Source organism: Panicum virgatum, chromosome 5K, assembly GCF_016808335.1.
Source record: "Panicum virgatum strain AP13 chromosome 5K, P.virgatum_v5, whole genome shotgun sequence".
NCBI lineage: Eukaryota > Viridiplantae > Streptophyta > Magnoliopsida > Poales > Poaceae > Panicum > Panicum virgatum.
Window position 1 is genome coordinate 14,799,989 of NC_053140.1, and position 21,620 is coordinate 14,821,608.

The window sequence follows — 21,620 nt, forward strand, 5'->3', positions numbered from 1 at the left end:
GTGCGGTGCGGCCGTGCAGGACAGCGGAGAGCGGGAGGCCAGACGGCGTTGGCGCTTCGTCGATCCATTCATTCATGCAATCGTGTGCGACGCCTGGGCCTGTTGCGGAGCCGCCAGGCTGCTGCTGAGTTGGGCCGGGTCCATATATACAAGTGATCTATTCCTACTTGATGGGCTCCCTCCTAGCTCGGACCTTGGACCCGCGCACTCGTCGCCCTGGGCCAGAGCCAGGCCTGACCACAGTATGTAAAGGACAACTGAATTGGTAGGAATTCCGGAAGAAACTAGAAACCTGGGCGCGGCGTTGCCGCGCCATATATGTTTTATATGTTGGGCTAGTGTTATTTTGAAGATATAATTGTTAATGGTCACTGATGAATATTGGCAGCAGGTTTATGAAATGTAGAATTAAGCAGAATAATATCAGAAGTGTAACAGAAGGATGTAACCATTTACAATAATGTAATGAAAGTTGATGATTGGGTGCTTATACTTGATACATAATTCACAGATGATGTATAAGTGTATAGTGTCATCATACATTCATATATTTCATACATGGCTCCCGATGGCATAGCTCATTGTACAGCATTGAACAAACAATTAGTACAGGGTAGTGCAATAGAAGTCGTAGTTCCCTCTCTCTGTCTCTCTCTCTGCTGTCGTCCATAGCTGCAGGAAGGCAAGAAGGAAAGTACAGATGAACAACTGTGACTTAGAAAGGGGGATAGCAAAAATAATTTTTAAGCTAAAAGCAATAGATTTACAAAGAGCCATTAGGTGATAAGAGGCAAATGTACCTTTTGGTAAGTCTCAAACAAATGAAGGTGTTATTATGTGATCTTTGTCGTTCCTTTGTACACCTATGGAATAACTGTCTGCTTTGATTCAATTTGAGAAGAAAAATTGATATTCATCTGTATTTGGAAGAAGTGAAAGTGAAGCTAATCAGTGGATGCATATATACTCATTTTAAATTGATTGAAGTATTTCTTTATATACTATATTCTGTGTCTTTGATCCACAAGATCCATCCTCATTTTCAATCAGTATTTTTAGGCCCTTTTTGCTTGTAACACGTGACAATGCAACATATAATTGTCCATGTGTAAATACTTGTTTCTTTAAATATACTCCTACATTTGACAATGTTTGTCCCTGACTTTTGTTGATAGTCATTGAGTAGCAGACTTTGATAGGAAATTGACGGCGATTTAAAGTAAATGGCCAATGAGGTGCTTTTGTTGTTAGATTTATTCTTGGAATATATGTTTTTTCTCCAGTATGTGTACCTGTGATTATTTCAGCCTCGATAACATTGTCTCCTAAGCTAGTTACTATTAGTCTTGTTCCATTGCATAGTCCTAAGCTTTGATTAAGATTCCTCAGTAGCATTATTGGAACACCAACTTTCAGCCGCAGTTTATGTGGTGGATAATTATTAGCATTGAGTGTATTAAGGTATTCAACAGGGTATAAGATATTTGCATCATTTACTGCATCTGAACATTTTGATATACTATCTGCACTTAAATATTCTCTTTCTGGGTTAGGCAGTATATTTATCATGTAATCATTTATTTCGTCGACAATTTCATTTGTAGTTGCCAGTATAGCCCTCTCTTTGAGGTAATTTGGATGCTGAAAATTAGTCTGAAAATCAGGGTAAGTGTAATGAACCAGTGCTCCGATTTTGTGCCCTGTAGTTCTGATCAGTAGTTCTTCTGGTATTTGTACTAACACCGAGTCTGAGGCATCATCATTATTAGTTGAATCTTTGGTATCTCCATTGCCAACACTTAATATCCAATTATTGAAAGACTCAATTTCCTTGTATTCTGAAGTGTTTTGGTTGATTCTTTTGAGTCGCATGTTCTCCGTAAGATATATAGTAGTTACATGTTTCCATAGATATGATTTAACAATTGATGCACTTATAATCTGTGATTTAGAGCCATTTTCTATAACAGGGAGTATTTGTTTTGGATCTCCACCAAGAACAACAACTTTTCCTCCAAATGGTATATCAGAAGCTTCTTTTGTGGACTCAGACATTATATCTCTTAAAGATCTATCAAATGCTTCGAAACATTGTTTATTTGTCATTAGAGCTTCATCCCATATTACAAGGGAAGTGTCAATGAGTAGTTTAGCGAGTTTTGTGCCTCGTTTTATGTCACATATGGACATCTCGTCTATATCAATAGGTATTCGGAATCTTGAATGAGCTGTGCGACCATTAGGGAGTAACAAAGAAGCTACTCCTGATGATGCAACTGTGAGGACTATTTTCTTTTGTGCTCTTAAATATGATACAATTGTGGTCCACAAAAAAGTTTTTCCAGTTCCTCCATGACCAGATACAAAGTAAATTTTTGGTCTGTTATCTAGAACACTCTGAACTATTTGATGGAAAGCATCCTTCTGATCTTTATTTAATTGAGAGTATAATTTATTTGCCTCTTCTTCTAGATGTTGCACGTTGTAACACAATTCTTCTTGAATTAATTGATTGTGGATGTCTAATCCAGAGCATAGTGATCTATATGGAAGGTTGTAGTTATTTATGTTTTGCCCATTTCTACAAAATATATGTTCTAATTGTTGAAGTAACAGATTTTGGAGCTCAATTTCATTAGGAACATATTTAATCGGATAATATTTTTGTGTTAGTTGATGTTGAATATCGTCTACCATTTTATACCAATTTCTATCAAAGAACTCTCTTTCATCCTTTAAGTCGCAAAATGTAAGCATTGTTACAAATAAATCTCGAAGCTGTGATGGTGTTGCCCACTTAGTAGCTTCTTCAAATGTATTATACCACTCGTTGTCATCATTTAGTAATCCCCGTGCGGCACATGCTTCTTTGAAGGTCTCATACACTGTACCATTATATGTCCGTAGATCAGCATAGCTAGTTGCTCCTTTCACTATCATTAAGAGCATGCGCAGGTAAAATCGTTCACCTTCTGCTGGGTTTACATAGTATAATCTTCCTATTTTAAATCCGTGTTGACGTTTGATCCATTTCTTATTTGTTTCATCCCATCTCCATTTGAGTGGGAACTCACAATATGTAAGTTCTTTAGCTTCCTCGTATTCTTTGTTTGTAACAAACCATTCTGTAAGCATAGTTTTTTGCTTCTTTGGATCGTTGATAATATCACTTAATTTAGCATCTTTCTTTATTTTAGTTAAGTTCATTAGTGGTAGATGAACAGGTAGTCTTTCAACCGGTGGCCAATGGTAGTGTATCTCATATCCAAGTAATCTCCATAGTGCGTCCTGTTCACATATATATCTACAATCCAAATACTCTTTAATTTCATCGATGTCTTTGGTTTGTTCATTTACTGGGGTATCTTGTCCCTTCTTTATTTGTTCAAAAAATATATGTGCTTGCTCCGGACCCTTGTTTACATATTTGCATAAATATTTTAGGACTTTGCTTTTATTTACATATTCCACATTTATATGTGCTTGGTATTTTTTAAGAAGTTGTATATTGTGAGGAACAACCCATTTATTATCTAAGTTGTGATTATCTCTACGTATGTATATACCCGTGTCTCGTCTTCGATACAATGTGAAACCTGTATCTGTAAAATTGGTCTCTTCTTGAAATTCCTTAGGATAGAATTTCGAGCATCTTCCTTTTTTCATACATGGGCAATTCCAATTTTTTCTCCACATGGTCCGTGCATCATGTGTTCAGATACAAGTATGTATCCTAAAGGATCTTTTATAGGATCAGGTATTTTAGCAGATATCCAAGTGTTTATTGTATCGCTTGTTATTTCATTTCCTTTTTTATCTAACCAAACTAAGATATGAACATAAGGTAATCCTCTTTTTTGAAATTCTATAGAACATAGTATTGCTGATATAGGACCAAAGATCGAGCCAGACCGTATGTCTTCTAGTAATTGTTGTAGTTTCATATGAAATACACGGACTATAATATCAGGTCTATCATTAGGATGTTCGCCTTCCAAGATTGTTGAAGTTATTTCTGGCCATTTAGGATTACATGTGAATGTTATGAAAAGATCTGGTGGTCCATATACACGACATATTGCTATGCCATCATGGTAATTTTGTATCACATAACGTTTGCAGCCAACATGGTTAGAAGGTAAAAGTACTCTTTTTCCTATTTGATTCGCTTCTGTCATCCCTTTTCCTATTGCATCAAATATTCCTTGAATATATTCAGCTCTTAGTTTTTGTTGATTTCTAGCAATAAATTGAAGTCTATCTTCACCCTCCATTGCTCGTGCATCTACTATCACTTGTTTTGATAATCGGCCATAGCATAAATAAGGGTTTGGTTGATTGTTTCGATAATGCATATGGTATTTAAAAAATTCATGGACGGTTACCTTGTTCCTTTTCTTTTTATCTCTTTGAATTGGTGTAGCATCATGATAACATATACCAAGCTGATAGCCTCTCTCTCCATATGGAAATAGCAATGGATATTGCAATGACAAATATGCAGGATGAAATATGGATATTCGTTGTAGTCCCCTACTTCGATTAGTAACAATAATATCTCGTTCATAGTTCTCAAGTGTCATATCACCTACTATTAACATTGCTAATTCTTCTGGATGTGGCATTTCATATTGTATTGGATCTCCTTTATTAGCACCTATGATTCGAATACTAATATCGATATTTCCATGTTCCTCAAGTAGGTCACGTGCATGTCGAAATATTTTTACCAATGGATTATGCTCATCAAGCATTTTTTGCAATCCTCTTATTATATCTGGGTTAAGGTCGGTTGTATCAGGATCTTCTTTAGATATAGCCCGTATTCTATTTTGAATTTCATTTTTTGTATCAAAGATATATAGCTCAGCAAATTTGGGAATTTTATTTGGTTCGGGTAAAAGTGAGCCTATACGATGATGTACTTGGCCATTTATTCGAAATACATATGGGCCTTCTCCTTGGTTTATAGTTTTGTCAATATTACCTCCCATTGATGTAAAAGCGAACATGCTATTATATTGCCGTATCTTTTGTAGGAAATGTCTTGAGTATCCATCTCCTTTGTGGTCCAATAATCTTTTTAGAAATTCAGGGGGTTCTTTGAATGGTGGTATTTTGATTTTTCCATATTTACAACAATTGGAGTACAATATTTCCCTGTGGCCTCGTTCGCTGTCATATTTGTTGCGCTCCTCAAACCAAAATATTGCATTGCAATATTTGCAGCTGTATTTAGGTATTCCTAAATATGATCTTTGCTCATATGTCTGTTTCAGGTACTGGATTTGTTCAGGTGAAAAGTATACCATACCATGGGGTAGAGACAAGTACGCATGTTTTCGGTCATGTTGTAGGCATCTTCGTTTTGTAACTTCTTGTATAATATGATTTTGCTTCCTTTCTTCTATTTTTCGTTTTCTTTGTTCTATTTTTGCCCGTGTGATATCTTTTGATATTTCTTTATTCACATTTGTATTGCTGATAGAACATATTTGTTTATGTCTTTTATTATGGCTGCTACTAAGTTCTTGATCAGATTGATACGATCTTTTACCCATTTCTATTTATAAATAATACATGACACAATTAGTACATAGTAGGAAATAAACAAAAAATTAGTAAATCTAAATGACAAAATGGGTAAAATGTGATGATGGGACAATATTAATGCAAAAGAAAATGAAGTGCGAAAATAATTAGTTATTCTGAATGTTGTACTAATTGAATTTAGTTAAAGGATATTTACTTTTCTCATTTATTATTTTCAAATAATGGAAACTGGAAACAAGTATGGTAATTTATCAATTCAATAGATTTATTAATTAATTTATCTAGTATCCCTCCAATGTTTCCTGAAGGATAAGGTAAATGTATTGGCAGTAGTAATGCAATTATAATCATGTTGACAAATTGGTAATTTTTTACATAAACAATTCAGATTTTATTTTTAAATATAATCAGTAATATAATAATTAGAGAAAGAATTAATTAAAATGGTAGATCCATACCTTTTTGGAATTTGGTTGTTGGTTCTTTGTACGTCTTTTTCACTTTCAGTATTTTTCGTAACTTCTTGTCCTGCATGAGTTATAGTGGTAAGAAATATATTTGCAAGAATTCTCAGCTAGTCTTTTAACTACAGGAAGAATATTGTATCATGGGTACTAAAATATTCTAAGATGAAACACACACATATAGCACACATATAGTTGCATTATGACACACGACATAAATACTTAATTAATTTCTTCAAGGAGGCGACACAGACAAGGAAGCAAGGGAATGGTTCATATAGTTTGTGTGAAACAAGCCTCAGTTGCAGAAGAAATCAGTAGCTATAGGCCAAGTCTTAATAACTGAGCAGCCTTCTAGGAGGTGACACACAAGGACGCTACGGCAGTTGTAGAACTGAGCAGTGTTAAACTACTGTCAGACTGTCAGATATCCTTAAGGACATGCTACGTTTCACATGTTTTAGCTATATGTACTTAACAGGCAATTTGTCGAGCATATGGTGTGCATTTTTTCCCCACCATGACAGGCACTATGAGTAGATGAGCAACGTTCTTCTTGAAGAGGTAGGTACAGCTATGGCCCAAAGAAGAAGAGTTGAGGAAGGAATGTCCATGGGGGCGGAGTTCGGTGATAAGGGGGTTTGCCTGGTTTGCTGTTGTAGTGGCGGCGGCCGGTGGTACTTGAGGTCGTCATCGTTGCCGGGTAGATGGCACTGGAAGTCAGGTAATTGAGCGAGGGAGGGGAGAGGTTGCTCGCGCCGGGCTGAGCGCCGCCACCGGACGCGGTGACATCTGGACCAGACTTCACATCCCCGTAGGACCTGCTGCACGGCACCGGCTTGCCGGTGGTGGTGTCGCCGGCGCCACCGGCGGTCCCTACATCCCCGAGCACCGGGGAAGCGGTCTGGCCGCAATCTCTCGGCTGGGTACCGGGGAAGCGGTCTGGCCGCAATCTCTCGGCTGGGTGGTAAAGGATTTGGTGGGGTGTTGTGGCAGCTTGAACGGGTGCCGCATCTGGGCAATGGGAGCATAGAGATGGAGGAATGTTTCAAAGTTCCCAAGGATTTCGGATGCATAATATTTACCTGCCTATCGATGGAGTTAGTGGATGGAGGCGTTCTGATATCGCCGGATTCCGCTTGCCTGATCCTCAACGATGTTCTCGAAGGGAGCGTACGAGCGTTGGATGGCTGGGAAATTGTTCTTTTTGGTGGGAGGCCGCTGCAGAGATCAACTGATGAGCAATTGAGGAAGGTTATGCTGATGTCGACGGGATTCGCGAAAGGTCGAGGGACTCCAGAACCTGCCTTCCGTGTCCTTGATTTTTAACCGTTGAGTGTAGATCCAACAGTGAGAAAAGAAGGATGACGTGGCCCGTTCTCCTGCTCGAGCCGATGGGGCAGATTTCGTCTTTTAGAGATTCAACTTGTCTTCCGGAAGAAATTATTTAACTTGTCTTTTTATTGTCTGAGATTCGTGCAGACTATATCCAATGGATGGCATTTCATCGGGACACAGCGCCGAGCGCACGCACAGCAATAGAGTGGGCTTGGGACAGTTGTCACCACGTGGGTGGCTGATAAGCATGGATGGACGTAGAGATTCCATTTAGATCCAAAACTTCAATCTCATTTTACTTTCAAACCGTACGTGCATTTCGAATTCTGTTTGAACCACATTGTTGCTTAGAATTTATGCATCAAAACAAGATCTCATATGCATATATTTTAGTTTTTTATTTTTTCAAAAAAAAGATCAACATTGAGAATATACTCTTGCAACATCTGAATACACATGATCAATATTTTGTATATATGTTTTCAACATTTTCATATATTATGTTGAAATATTTTATAAGAAATGTTGTACTAAGTTCAAATAAATGTTGAAACTAGTATTTTAAAATATTGAGTAAGTAGTTTAGCGAGAATGAACATTTTATTGACTCAATGTGCGCACTCTTTATATGACACCATCACACCAGTGATTCACTTGCTTGCAAGTTGCAACATTGGCAGTTGGTTAGCTTATCTGCAAGTTGCATGATTCGATGATAGCACACTGGAGGTGCTAGCCTCTTTGACAGGCCAGGGTGGGCCGAGCGACATCGTTAATTCCCATGGCTCGTAAGACATCGCCAGCCTTCTGTTGAGGAAAATAGCGCGCAGAGTCTGTTGACTTCGGCTACTTGCGGTTGGTGGGCCTGTTAGAGGGATATATGAGCAATTATTGGATCTAAGATGGATGAGCTAAGTATCTACCACTAGATAGATAGGAGCCCCCCCCTGAATTGGTAGCATATAAAGGACAACTGAATTGGTAGCAGATAGTGCCGGAGCTTGAGCGAGTAATCGGGGGGGGGGGGGGGGTTGGCAGTTATGGTACTTTGTCTTGAAAACCAATGAACAGTAGCTAGTTACTGTTTATTTAGTGCAGATTTTCAAAAGTCAGAGGGGTCATGACCCCCTTTCAAATGCACTAAGCTTCGCTAGTGGTAGCAGAGGAGTGTAAAAATGGAGCATTCCTAAGGTAATAGGTCAAACTATGTCTTTGACAGCAGAGGTGGGTAATGGAGGGTAGGAGCTAGGAGCCCGCATTAGATTGGCAATGGAAGGAAAGAAGCAAGGAAATAATATGGTTGATGTCAACTGTTGACTAGGATTATCATGCTAGTTTGGGAGAGGTCCAACATATAATGTTGTATTTATTAAATTTGTATATTTGTATAAATGTCTATGTGTGTAGATGGAACTGTCACGCCATTTTGTACTAGAAAATCAGGAGGAGTCGAGGGTGAGATTACTCCGGAAGAGCCGAAAAGAGAGTATGCTAGGAGAAGATATCTTGAAATGACATATTTAGCAAAGCATACGAGAACTTGAATTAGATTAGAATTAGAATGGAGTGGATTGCTACGTTTTTAATAAAAAAGTAATTTATTTGTTTTAGCAGAATTTAATTGTTTTAGTAGCGGTTCGATGTAATCTGACTTTGCTGTGTTATATCAATTTTGAATCCCATATTATTTTTAAATATAATATAATTATTTTTTGAATACAAGATATTTTTAAATATAATTATTATCTTCACTAGTGAAACAAACAACAAACTGATAGAATAGCTAATTTCAACGGATGCACGCATGAGGAAAGAAAAAAAAAACATTTTTTTAGAGTGTCAGTAGCTCGAGCTCCTACCGATCATCAGAACTGCTCCTACCGATTCATCACTCCACAACGCACAGAGGTGATTTTCTAGAGTTACATGAAATCAATGACATTCCGAAGCAGTACAAAAAAAAAAGGCCTGGCAGCCAACCTCCACAACAGGACGCGCCTCTCTTTGTGCAATTCCATGGAAGCAACGGCAGGTCGTTGCAAACCTGACAAGTAAACTCAGCATCCCAAGAAGGTCGCCGTTGCAGATACACCTAAGATCACCATTCCAAAAATTGCAATGAATCTTGCCACCTGCTGGTCATCGCCGATCACTGCCTCACTCAACTTCGCCGTCGTCGTGCTGCGGCGCCTCCGGGATCATGAACGGGTCCGGCGCCTCCGCGGACTGCCGGTCCTTGATGTGCACGCTGGCTCCGTTCTTCTCCATCTCCGCGTAGTGCAGCCCCTGCAGGATCGCCGGAACGCCGCCGCCGGGGTGGCGGTGCCCCGTTTCCAGGTCGACCAGCAGCTTCTCGTCCGGGCCGACGAGGTCGATCTTGTTCCTCGAGGCGAGCGGCCCGCCGTCGATGAGCGGCTCCGGCGGCTCCACCCATGCCCGGAACCTGTTCATCGACGGCGGCATCCCGGTGCAGAACACCTCGGAGATGTTGGCCAGCACGCCCCGGTCGTACGGGTTCTCCTTCTTGTCGTACCGGTACCTGAAGTTCTCGTACGTGGTCTGCAAAAAAAGGGAAAAAAAACAGCAACACCGATTGCGCAGGTCAAGGTTTCTGAATCACTACTGTTCTAGTGCGGATGATTCAGAGATTGACGAGCATTTCTGAATAATCTCTGACTGCAGGCAGATGAGGAAACCAACCAACCTGGTTGGTGCTCATGAGGTAGATGTGGAACACGGTGAGGCCGCCGACGAACCACGCGGAGACGAAGGTGTAGACGATGAGCACGAGGGACAGCGGCTCGCCGGCCATGGACCGGAGCAGCGACCCGCCGTGGCTCCCCCTCTGCGCGGCGATGTTCAGCCAGGACAGCGCGAAGACGTAGAGGCACAGGAACGAGGACGTCGCGATGAAGAGGAAGAAGAACCGGTAGTTGCGCTGCCAGAATGAATCGAGGAGCACGATCAGCCAGCGACCATCACCTCATCTCAGGATCTCGGCTAGCGGCGGCGGCGGCGGCCATGGCCGATGGGCGCCGGCCGGAGCCGGGCACGCACTCACCAGGCCGATGCACTGGCCGACCCAGGGGCAGTGGTGGTCGAACTTGTGGACGCAATTGTTGCAGACGGAGCAGTGCGACGCGCGCGGCGGCCGGTACAGCAGGCACGTGTCGCAGTACTTGACCCGGACGACGTGCCCGCCGGCGACGGGCACGTCCCGGGTGCGCGGCAGCCGGAGGTGCAGGCTCGCCGCCGCGATCAGCATCCACTCGGCGGACGGCATGGCGACGTCGTCGTCCTCGACGGTGGCGGCGGCGGGATCGTCGTCGCCGCGGCCGCGCTCCGGCGGGCGCGCGTTCCTCGGCACGATCCCGGGGTCCCGGCTCGACGTCAGGAGCAGGAACGCCAGGTCCTGCGCCGCCGGCGACGAGACGCGATGCACAGCGAGACGGATCAGCAATCGGCCGGACAGGTGGTTCAGACGAGCTGGGAAACGAACGACGACTGCCTTCAGGTGATGGATCGAGGTCGAGGGAGGCTCACCGCTAGGCCGAGAAGGATGGTGGCGACGAGGGCAGGCACGCCGAGAGCCTGCTTGTCGGAGGTGCCGGAGTTGAGCTTAGTGATGCACTGGAAGCACAGCCCGGCGAGAGGGTTCGCGATGAGGACGGTGGATAGGAGCAGGGAGCCCGCGTCGGGGCCGAAGATGAGCCGCCCGCCGCAGAGGAATTTCTGAAAGATTTCAAGCAAGGTCATTGCTTGACGAATCGAGTTGGAAAAAAAATGCTCGCAAATTCGCAGATATTTCGTGGAAAATTCTTGGTGAAGCAGAGAGGCAGCCACGCAGGACTTACATTGCTTCCTTTCCACACCTGGTACAGCCTCCTCCGGCCCGGCCCCGGCTCCCCCATGGCCGTCCGCATCAGCACCTCGCGGCCGCCGCGCTCCGATCCGATCCGACCTCCCAAGATCAACAAGCAGACATGCGGCGCCGAGCGCACGGCGGCGCGCCCCTTCCCGCCAAGTCCTCCGGCGTCGTCGGTGCTCGATCACGAGGACCGGGAGCGGGCGCCGGGGACGAAGAAGACGCTCGGCACGGCGGCGCTGCTATCCCTCCCGAATTCGTTTGGGGGGGGGGGGGGGGGGGGGGGGGGGGTGGGGAGTCGGAGCCCCGACCTACCGCGAATGCAACCAGCTCCGCTCCACCTCCGCCGCGCCCTGGCTTCGATTGGCTGCCTGATGAGGCAGCGACGCGGGAAAACAATCATCGGGGGAGGCCTAACGACCGCCGCCTGGGCCGGCCGCGTCGTGCCCGCCTGCACTAATGACGTGACAGGGTGGCCGGGCGGGCTGGCCCGACCCGAGGAGGGCCGCGGGGCCCGCATGGCAGCCAGCGCGGGGCGTACCTACTGATCATGTTCTGATATTCTCTCCGCATAATATGTAAGCATTATATATTTATTAAGCAATCGCCAAAACCAAAAGCTGCCTGCATACCCGACTACCGGTACATGCGTTGTTTCGTGGAACACGCAGCTTCTTCATTCGCTGCATTTTGGTTTCAATATATATATATATATATATATATATATATATATATATATATATATATATATATATATATATATATATATATATATATATATTCGGATTCTTAGCAGTTGTTTTGTTAGAAAAAAAACAAATGATGAGGGGATTTTTTTACGTGTATGAGTGTACTTTATTCTGAATTTCTTGTTTTCGGATTCTTATCAGTTGTTTTCTTAGAAAGAACAAAGGAGGGGACCTTTTTTTTTACGTGTATCAGTATAGGAGTACTTTATTTTTGTTGGTCGTGTACGTTTGTAGCCAGCAAAAGACACAAAAGTAGGAGCAGAAAAACAAACAGCAAACCTACGTGCCAACATGTCATCTACCGTCGCCTTGAGCTGGACCGATTCTCAGATTCTGTGTATGGGCATCCCAATTCCCTTCCCAAGAAGAAGAAGAAGCCATTTGGCACGACGGTTTTACACGCACAAGGTGCGGCAACTGAAGCAGCACCGGCCACTGGTCGAGAGATGGAGGTAGCAGCGCGCTAGGCCGCAAGAGATGGCGTCATCACTCGCTTGAATGAAGAAACAAACGGCGACTCTAAAAAAATGACACGAATTAGCGGCCATTTCCTCAGCAGGCACGCACTTCGTTTCGATCGTCGCAGTTACGCTAGTAGCGCATGAAACTATGTGATACGGAGCTATCACACTTGCGTAAGGTGTCATGGCATACTAGTTCGTTGTTATACAGGGCTGCATGTGTCTGACTCCCGGGGAACCCTAGATGTAAGGCCTCCTCCGGTGGCAGTCGAAATCGTTGGCTAGCGTCAGATTTTCTCTGATGTGGAAGAGAGAGGGCATGAAAAAGCTACCAGCTAGCGAGCTTGCAATCGCTGATCGAGTATGCCTTCCAAAAAACTCTCTCTGTGTGCAATTAGTTATTGGAAATCAATTCATGAGTCGAGAGGTGTGGAATAAATCTCGATCTCCTGTGTACCTATCACGAGTCTATATTGCTGCAATTAGTTTCCGGTTTGAATAAATCTGGATCTCTTGTTGTACCTATCATGAGTCTCTATTTATACCTATTATCCCCGGAATGAATCCAATTTAACCCAACTAGGCCTAAAGAAGCTGCAATTTTCCTTCCTCTGGAGATCGCAACACAAATGGAACAGTACTAGAATTGATGAGGACTTTTCGATCACATATGCCGATATGCGTCTCAGTGGCACGTCATCATCTCCCGCGGAATGAATACTTTATTAGCCATAAACGTGGGCACCTTATCTGAGCTAAAGGCTCCAAGCCGGTGGACAAGTTATATACCACAATAAAACTTGCTCAAATTGATGTACATCCCAAAAATTCCACAATATATATGCACACTGTTTTGCTAGCTGCTGCTGGAGGCTAGTGCTGATTTGTTCTGAGAGAAAATTACTGCTGATTGACTGGTGGCTGATGCTGATTTGGTAAGAAAAAAATATTATTAGCTGGTGCTGGAGCAGAACAGCAGACAAGTGATGGTTAATTGGACCGAATCCAGAAACTAATCTTCTGCTTGCTAGCTTAACAGTTGGGCCGCAATTCCAAACGAGCACGGGCTTAAGTGAGCGTAACTGCCTAAACATGCTGACTTTCTCATGATTGTGGCCCAATGGCAATGGTTAACAAAACTGAATTTCAAATTATTCCCCTACTTTCAAAACAAGGGGGGAACACTGCTCCCCCGATACAAATCGGCCACTTTGGTTCTCGAAGAACACAAATGGGTTACTCGTGTAACACAAAACCCTCAAAACCATGCGCACACGAACAAACAGGACAATAAACAGAAGCAAAAAAACACACCGGCCACTCGATCAGATCAGAGGACACTGACCGCGAACGGCGTCCGCACCGAATGCGCGCCGTCCGACCAGGTGACGGCGCCATGCGCGTACCCCTTGCCCACGCCGGCGCCGGCGGCCACGCGGAAGGTCACCTCGTACCTCGCCGCCGTCCACCTCCCGGAGAACATCAGCCGGTCGGGCGACACCCGCACCGCGACGCCCGGCGGCGCCTCGACGGCCGCCGCGGACGTCGCGTTCGAGGGTCCCACGTTGATGGCCGTGCGCGCCACGGTGGCGGGCGCCCCCCTCCGGAGGCGCGGCACGGAGATGGACGGGTAGTTGACCCCCGCCGCGATGAGGTCCGGCGACGGCGCGCCGGCCGGGCAGGAGAAGCGCGCGTCGCCGGAGACCCTCCGCACCTGCTGCTCCTTGTACCCGTAGTAGCAGAGGAAGTTGAGGTAGTCCCGCGCGCCGGTGTCGAACACCAGCCCCGGGCTCAGCGCGCGCAGCGGGTTCATCTCCCCGGCGCCCATGTCGTGCCCCGTCGCCGCCGCGCCCGTGCTGCTCGCCACCGGCTTCCCGAGGTTGTTCGTCGTCGTCGCTGCGTAGTACGTGCCGGCCAAGGTTAAGTTTCCTTTCCTTTTCTTTCTTCTTTTTTTTTTGCAGGTTGTTCTACTACTGTGTAGCCTGTACCTGTGGTCATGAGAGCCGATCTGATCATGGACGGCGTCCAGCCCGGGTGCGCCGACTTGACGAAGGCGGCGGCGCCGGCGACGTGCGGGCAGGCCATCGAGGTGCCGGACTTGATGGCGTAGGCCGACGGCTTCTTCCCGGGCGGGACGTCATCTCTTTCCGCGGACGGGATCGTGGCGGCCAGGATGCTGACGCCGGGCGCCATCAGGTCAGGCTGCCACGCGCCCAAAATGTCAGGATCGGACACCACCAAAATGCTCCAACTCCAAAAGCATCTCGTCGCGATTCTTCTGGGGGTCAGGAATTTACCTTGAGGATCGACTCTGTCATGCCGGGCCCCCGCGCCGAGAAGGACGCCACCACTGGCGCCGGCTTGAAGTCCTCGTCGTCCTCGGTCGGGAGGATCACCGCCGTCGGGTTCCTGAATCGACAAGAGATCAACGGCGGCGTGTCAGGAACTCAGAAGTAACCCTCCCGCTGCGAAAATGGTCTCGTCACGGCGGCCGGCCGGCGGCGGCGGGGCTCACGCTCACTTTGTGGAGTTGATGTATTCGAGGATCTGCGCGCCGGCGTCGGTGCCGACCTGGGACAGCGCGAAGCCGCCGGCGACGAACGGCACGTCCCTCTCGGCGTCGCCGACGAGCACCAGGCCCCTCGCGCCGCTCCCCTCGGCCACCAGCTTCTTCACCCGCCGCGACACCATCGGGTCCGTGCTCACGCAGACCACGATCTTCCCGGCCACCTTCTGCGCGTCCAGCGATCCAGGGTAGCAGTTGCTGCAACGCAACACACCAATCAGTTGGAATCGCGGCGCGTCGCGTCGAAGTTCAGCTGCGGCGTGTACCTCGCCTCCGACAACGGCGCGTAGCGGGCGGCCGCCTGGGCCCCGAACACCAGGGGGTACTGGCCGCCGCCGAGGCTATGGTTGGAGAAGTTGATCGCCACTCCCTGACACGAACCAAGCGACCAAGAAATGTAACCATGGCAATGGCGACGGCGTCGTAACAGTGCTCAGCCAGTGGTTACCTTCACGACGGCGCCGTTGCCGAGCACGATGCGGGACTGGAAGGAGCGGTCGATGGAGGAGGCAGCGACGGTGAGGATCCACGGCGCGGAGTTGACGACGGTGTAGGGGTTGGGCCCGTCGTTGCCGCCGGAGCAGACCACAAGCACGCCGCGCTGGTGCGCGTGGAACGCGCCCAGCGCGATGGGGTCGGCGAGGAAGTCGGACTGGAACGCCGAGGTCATGCCGATGGAGACGGACACCACGTCCACGCCGTCGGCCACCGCGTCGTCGATGGCCTTGAGCACGGCCGACGAGGTGCATCCGCCAAGCGAGCACGCGCGGTACACGGCCACCCGGCTCGCCGGCGCGCCGCCCCTCGCCGCGCCCCGGGCCAGCCCGTAGTAGCCCGCGCCCGCCACCACCGCGCCGGCCGCCGTCGACGCCGTGTGCGTGCCGTGCCCCACGGTGTCCCGCGGCGAGCCGGCCGCGGCCGCAGCGTGGGAGGCTGCCGTCGACGCCTCGGGCTGCACGCCGTAGTACCGGGCGCCGATGAGCTTCCTGCGGCGGCGGCGGGCACATGGCAGACACGCATTTCGTTATTTTTTTGTTCGTGGCACGGAACATTCTTTACAGGTCGATGCAGAGGATAACGCGAGCGAGCGAGCGAGCAAGCATTGGTACTTGTTGCAGCTGGTCTTGTTGAAGTCGGGGCCTTCCATGCACACGCCGCGCCACCGCGCCGGCACCTCGCGCATCCCGGCGTCGTCGAAGCTCGGCGACTCCGGCCAGACACCTGTGTCGATGACGCCGATGATGACGTCGCCGGACGCGCGGCGGACGAGGCGGCCGGACTGGAGCCCGGACTGCGCTTCGAGGAAGCCCCAGGAGCGCGTCGTGTGCAGCTGCAGCGCGCGGTCCTTGAACACCGACACCACACGCTCGTGCCCTGCCAACAACGCCAGGGAGATCGAGCAGATCCAAACTAAGTCACCATCAATGCCTCGCTGTTCGCTCTCACGATCATTGCGAGGGAAGAAACAATTCGACGAGCAAAGTTTTTTTTTAAAAAAAAACTGAATGCTTTCTTTTTTAAAAAAAAAACTGAAGAGAAACAATTCGAGCAGCCATGGATATGGAGCAAGAGCCTCACCGGAGAGCGCGGCGGCCTCCTTGTCGGTGAGCACGGCGGCGAAGCCCTGGAACGCGTGGTGGTAGCTCTGCGTCAGCGCCGCCCTCCCCTGCTCGCCGCTCGGGACGACGGACGACAGCATCTGCAGGTGGTCCGCCTGCACCGCCTCCAGGTCGCCGCCGCCGCCCGACGGGCTCCCCATGTAGACGACATACGACTGATGAACCGCCAGCACCATCAGATCAGCAAGCAAAATTCAGCGAGTCTGATGGAACAAGCAAGCATTAAGCATAATATAATCCTATCCTATCCAAGACAGTGGCTGCTACTGAATTCAGCTCCATCTTGCAGCTCAGCTGCCAATCGATCAACAGCATCACACTACCTCTCTGGCGGCGTGGTCCGGTTCGGCTGAGAGGATGGGTACCAGGAAGCGGTAGGCGAGGACGAGGATGACGAAGCGCCCGGTGTTCACCATTGGCGCCCCGCACGATCAGCTCGGCTGTCGAGCCCGGGGCAGGTTTCGGAGCAGCAGTAGAAGCTGTGTGGGCGCTGGCTGATGCCGGCAGGATGGGCACCACCACATTTGTAGCCGGAGCCGGGCCTCGCTTTTGACAGAATCGGATTCACCTGGGCCTCCGATGACCGGCCGCGGCCCTCTTTTGGAGCAGCGGCTGCGGCGTCGCTTTCGACGGGATCGTGGTGGATGGAAGCTTCTCTCGTCGGGATTCGTTTCGGTCGTCGTCGTCGCCGTCGTCGGGTCGGCCGCGTGTCTGCCTGAAACCATGCCCGGATCAACGTGAGGGGAATTGTTTCGCTGGAGAGATTGCTTGGCGCCGGGGAATGGAATATGTGCAGTGCGGTCTGACTGAGTGACGCTTTCAGTGGAGGAAATGGAGCCTTGCCTTTCACTTTCCTCCTGCACTTCGGCTTCAGTGATTTTGCTTTCCTAGCAAAAATTTCATGGTTTTTTCTCCTATTTTTCTTAAAGATGATGTGTGTATAGTTTATGTCAGAAGTTAACATTTGGAACCAAAAGTTGCATATCGGTGAGTGTACAAATTATCTTGAAGTGGCTGCTGATGATGGGGAGGATAGCTCCGTGATGGGAAGAAGCATTGCAAGGAAAGTGATGGATCGACCATAAAGCCAGAAAGAAACCTATGCCGTGTCAAGCATTCCTGGCTTTAACCACATCTGTGTTCCGTCGAGAACACGTCGGTAACACTAAACAAAACGCATCTGCACCTGATGGTGTCGGTCAGTCGGCGTCTGGTGGCCAGAGGCCGGGCAAGTCAGTTTCAGGTAACGTATCGGATAGCCTTGCCTTTAGGGAGTGAGCCTCTCCCTTTCTGGTAGCTAATTAACCTTTCATGTTCCATCTCCACAGCGAAGAGATCGAACTCGTTTCCTCGCAACAATGGCACTGCCACTCTGAACAACTCCCCCATCTTTCGCACTGGTAGCAATAGCAATCGTTTTAGATTATCTTCCATTTTATTTGGATCAATGGCGATGATTGTATCTTTTCTCACCGGGCTGGATCAGAGACGGCGATCCGATCGATCACATGGATACGGATGGTGATGATTTGGTTCGTGGGGAGTAAAGGGGCAAAGCAACTCCATACAGGCCCTGACCCTAATCAGTAACCGGCACATGAGCAAAAGTGCTTCCACAATGCATCCCTGATGACTTTTGCTCCAACCCATCACGGCAGCCCACTGTGTTTTCAGTTGCCTCGATCAGGCCCTGACCCGGGCACAGCCTAGGGGGAGAAAGCCTGAATCCATTGGTTGCGCGATCGGTTACTGTTCGTCCATTTCGCTTTGCTGCCATGAGTGTTCATTTTGCAAAAAAAATTTGCAAAGAAATCTTGGTCATTTGAAGTACTAAATGAAGTTTATTTGCAAAACTTTTTGCATAGATGGGTTGTAAATCGCGAGACGAATCTAATGATGTTAATTAATCCATATTTAATCAATAATTAGCGGATAGTTACTGTAGCATCACTCTTGCAAATCATGGATTAAGTAGGCTCATTAGATTCGTCTCGTGATTTACAGCCCATCCATGCAAAAAGTTTTGTAAATAGACTTCATTTAGTACTTCAAATTAGTAAGATTCCGTTGCAAAATAATGCGTTTACAGCATTTTTGTGTTTACATGTAAAGAACTAAACAGGGCCTTAGGAGATGAAGTATCTGATTCTCTTCCATCAAAAAAAAAGACCAACAGTCACTTGTCGTTTAAATTTGAGCCGGTCAAGACGTTATTCATCTTCAGTGAAAAGTAGATAGTTTACACATAGACTATTTAAAAATCCCTTTTGCATTTAAGGTTATGAACATGAAAAGCTTCCTTGCCAAAAAGAAAAGGAACGAAACGAAACATGCAAACTATTAAAGAATCTTGGAGCATTGATTATTGTTCTTTTCTTGAGTATCAAGGGCCATAAAGGGAAGTGTGGGGGCACTGTCAAGTACTAACAAGTACTGTAGCCAACTGAGCAAGCAAACGGAAATGCCTCTGACCAACTTTGCAAAGCCAATGGCATCCACTCTTGTTGTGAGGGTGATTGCTCAAAAATTGTCACGACCCAAAATTTTAAATATGATTAAAACTTTAAGAAATATTGTCATGATCATCATTAAAGCATAATGAAGCATCACGCACATATGTTTTCATGAATTTGTTCAATTTTTGTGCCTTGTGTGATTACATGGTTGTGAAGTACATTTAATTTTTTTATTCAAAAGTTCCCCCAAAAAGTTTATTTAAATATTATAATTAAATTGATGAATTTATGATATTTTTCTTAATTTTGTGACAACTAACCCGAGGCATAAAATTCTTAGAAACTGTAAAAACTACAGTGTTGTTTATTGTTCTGGGAGCAATATAGAAAATATTTTTGAGTGATTGTTGTTGTAAAATGATATTGGTGATTTTATCTTTGTCCTCTAAAAATTTGGTGATTTTTTTAGCTCAAGAACATCTTGGTTTTAATTTTTGAAGTTGAACGGACAGATTTACCCTTTTTTTTCCTCGCTTGACCCACTCGTCAGCGACGCCCCCTTGTTTCCCGTTGCTCCTGGCGCTCTGGTTGGTCGCCATGGGCGGCGCCTCCACTTTGGCGGCTAGGCTTGGGGCCACGCAAAAAACCACCCTTGCCCCTCGCCCTAGCCCTCCTTTTAACCCCGGCCGGCCTCCTAGAAGTCCTAGCCACCCCCTTCCTCCATTCCGCCACCATGAGCTTCTTCCCCAACTCCAGCCGCCGCCAAATCCCCCTACTTCGATGAGTAATTCTTCGATTCCTCGCAACCTCGGCCTCCCCTCGCCTCCCTCATTCCGTTTGAGGCCTTACCCCCTCTTTTCCCCCTCCTGCAGGGCTTCCGCCGGAGCTTTCCCACTGATACCACTTTTCCTTGTCACGCCAACCCTTCACTGCTTCTCCCCACCAGTGCATGCCTCTAACGAGCTTCACGGCCATCCCGTGCGCCTGCCCCTACCCCTCCCTAGCTGATGTTCCACCGTGCCACGGTAGCGCATCGCTTGCGCACGCTCTCGTGCGCTGGACGTGCCCCCAGCTTGGCCTTGTCCCGGCCAGGGCCGGTTGACCTTTGGGCCCACCTGTCGGAGCCTGGGGTAGTTGGATCCATGTATCTAGAATCTTAGAGTGGTTTTCGTATCTGTGTAAATATGAGAAGTTGTAAAATGTGTAGAAATTTATATAGATCTCGAAAAAAATTTTGAGACTTGTTTTGTTAGACTTATATGGATCAAATATACTCTATAAAATATTGTTTTGCATGTTACTTCTATAGTAATTTAGTTATGCTTTGTTGTTATGTAAGTGATTTAAATACTTGATTAATTATCTGCTACTCTAAAATTTTCAAACTTAACTTTGTTAGATTTTTGGTTGATAGATCTATCTAGTTGTAAAATTTGTTTGGAGGGAACTTGACAGTTTAGCATGGTTTTAGTTTGATTTCATGCTGCTACCTGAAAGTTTATTTTTTTATAAATCTTTAATGAAAATTATAAATTGGAAAACCACTTCTATTAGCTTTGTCGTATGTCTAGTTCCTGTGGTAGTTTTATGGAACTTATTTGAACTTAATTTCATGTCTATTCTGATTTATTATCTTATTTAGAGTAGCTAAAAATTTTCATGCTCATAATAATTCTATTAAAATTTTTTTGCTGCAAATTCAAATCTCATGAGTTTGTTGTGATGTTCTCTGCATGCTCGGTTTATTCCATAATTTATGTTTGCGGTATAAGTTTCTTCTAACTCTTACTTTAGCTTCTCGTAACTAGTTTAGTAGAAAAGCTTAATTTTGGGTTGTTTATGCTTATTTTGTATATCTTCACATTTTGTGCCATTCATTCTTCATGTTATATAATTCATGCACCAACCATAGCATCATGCTACTGCATACACCTATTCATCCATTATAGTGACCGAAACGCCAGATAGAGAGCCTGTTGAGCCCATCGAGTGCGTTGAGTGCGAGCTCATAGAGTTCATGGTTGAACCCAAAGAAAAACCAAGGCAAGTAACTATTCATGATCCTTTTTACCCAATTAAAATATTTTAGCTTTAATTATCTTATTTGATATTTATGTTTATCTAATATGTTTATTTATCGCGTTGTTGTACCTATTCTTATGCATTACCCTTCCTTGATTTGTTTATCCATGTCCTTGTCACATGTTAGTTAATTAATTAATCAACTTGACTAGTGGCTTAGCCTAACTTAGAGATATTTTATCACTTGATAGGAATGGATTGAATGGATTAGAGTCACTACACACACTTGCTGATTATCCTTGATCACACATGTTCGGTTTAGGTTATGTGGAAAGATCGGTGATGGATATGTTGGTATAGTAGTTCGTGATTCGGGCGGAATGGTAGGGCCTAGAGAAACGAGTCTCGGATGCATAGTCCACTCGGATCATTTAGTTACAGTCCGTGGATGACCTTGGTTTTGAGCATTTTATCATGCTACCACATATCCAATCATGGTAAGGATGAGTCCGTTACTTTCTTTGCCT

General features: G+C 46.4%; 3 protein-coding genes across 4 annotated transcripts; all 3 read right to left on the bottom strand.

The window, feature by feature from the left end:
• Window positions 1-401: 401 nt before the first annotated feature.
• Window positions 402-7,673, bottom strand: LOC120709724. The gene is made up of 4 exons (XM_039995386.1): window positions 7,663-7,673; window positions 7,103-7,334; window positions 6,012-6,081; window positions 402-672 (listed from the first exon to the last, which is right to left on the bottom strand). The coding sequence occupies exons 1-4, from the start codon at window positions 7,671-7,673 to the stop codon at window positions 536-538; spliced, it is 450 nt and encodes a 149-aa protein (XP_039851320.1). The 3' UTR covers window positions 402-535.
• Window positions 7,674-9,345: 1,672 nt separating this feature from the next.
• LOC120706560 (probable protein S-acyltransferase 4) lies at window positions 9,346-11,476 on the bottom strand. The gene is made up of 5 exons (XM_039991242.1): window positions 11,210-11,476; window positions 10,899-11,087; window positions 10,417-10,767; window positions 10,060-10,293; window positions 9,346-9,914 (listed from the first exon to the last, which is right to left on the bottom strand). Exons 1-5 carry the CDS (start codon window positions 11,276-11,278, stop codon window positions 9,513-9,515), a joined length of 1,245 nt encoding a protein of 414 aa, XP_039847176.1. The 5' UTR covers window positions 11,279-11,476; the 3' UTR covers window positions 9,346-9,512.
• Window positions 11,477-13,557: 2,081 nt separating this feature from the next.
• LOC120706559 (CO(2)-response secreted protease-like) lies at window positions 13,558-17,375 on the bottom strand. Of its 2 annotated transcripts, none has more exons than XM_039991240.1 (9): window positions 16,939-17,375; window positions 16,575-16,770; window positions 16,106-16,370; window positions 15,445-15,982; window positions 15,263-15,366; window positions 14,952-15,194; window positions 14,728-14,839; window positions 14,419-14,632; window positions 13,558-14,326 (listed from the first exon to the last, which is right to left on the bottom strand). In XM_039991240.1, the coding sequence occupies exons 1-9, from the start codon at window positions 17,029-17,031 to the stop codon at window positions 13,761-13,763; spliced, it is 2,331 nt and encodes a 776-aa protein (XP_039847174.1). In that variant the 5' UTR covers window positions 17,032-17,375; the 3' UTR covers window positions 13,558-13,760. The 2 variants fall into 2 exon arrangements, with proteins under 2 accessions (XP_039847174.1, XP_039847175.1); XM_039991241.1 differs by having other exon boundaries at window positions 16,981-17,360.
• Between the last annotated feature and the right edge of the window lie 4,245 nt (window positions 17,376-21,620).

Coding starts and splice junctions, on each gene's coding strand:
- LOC120706560 (XM_039991242.1), bottom strand. CDS start 11,278: ATGCGGACGGCCATGGGGGAGCCGGGGCCGGGCCGGAGGAGGCTGTAC. Junction 11,088..11,209: donor AGGTGTGGAAAGGAAGCAAT/GTAAGTCCTGCG, acceptor GAAATCTTTCAG/AAATTCCTCTGCGGCGGGCG. Junction 10,768..10,898: donor CCATCCTTCTCGGCCTAGCG/GTGAGCCTCCCT, acceptor CCGGCGGCGCAG/GACCTGGCGTTCCTGCTCCT.
- LOC120706559 (XM_039991240.1), bottom strand. CDS start 17,031: ATGGTGAACACCGGGCGCTTCGTCATCCTCGTCCTCGCCTACCGCTTC. Junction 15,367..15,444: donor GCAACGGCGCCGTCGTGAAG/GTAACCACTGGC, acceptor GGTTCGTGTCAG/GGAGTGGCGATCAACTTCTC. Junction 15,195..15,262: donor GCGCCGTTGTCGGAGGCGAG/GTACACGCCGCA, acceptor GTTGCGTTGCAG/CAACTGCTACCCTGGATCGC.
- LOC120709724 (XM_039995386.1), bottom strand. Junction 6,082..7,102: donor CTAACTCCATCGATAGGCAG/GTAAATATTATG, acceptor TAACTCATGCAG/GACAAGAAGTTACGAAAAAT. Junction 673..6,011: donor AACAACCAAATTCCAAAAAG/GTATGGATCTAC, acceptor GCCTTCCTGCAG/CTATGGACGACAGCAGAGAG.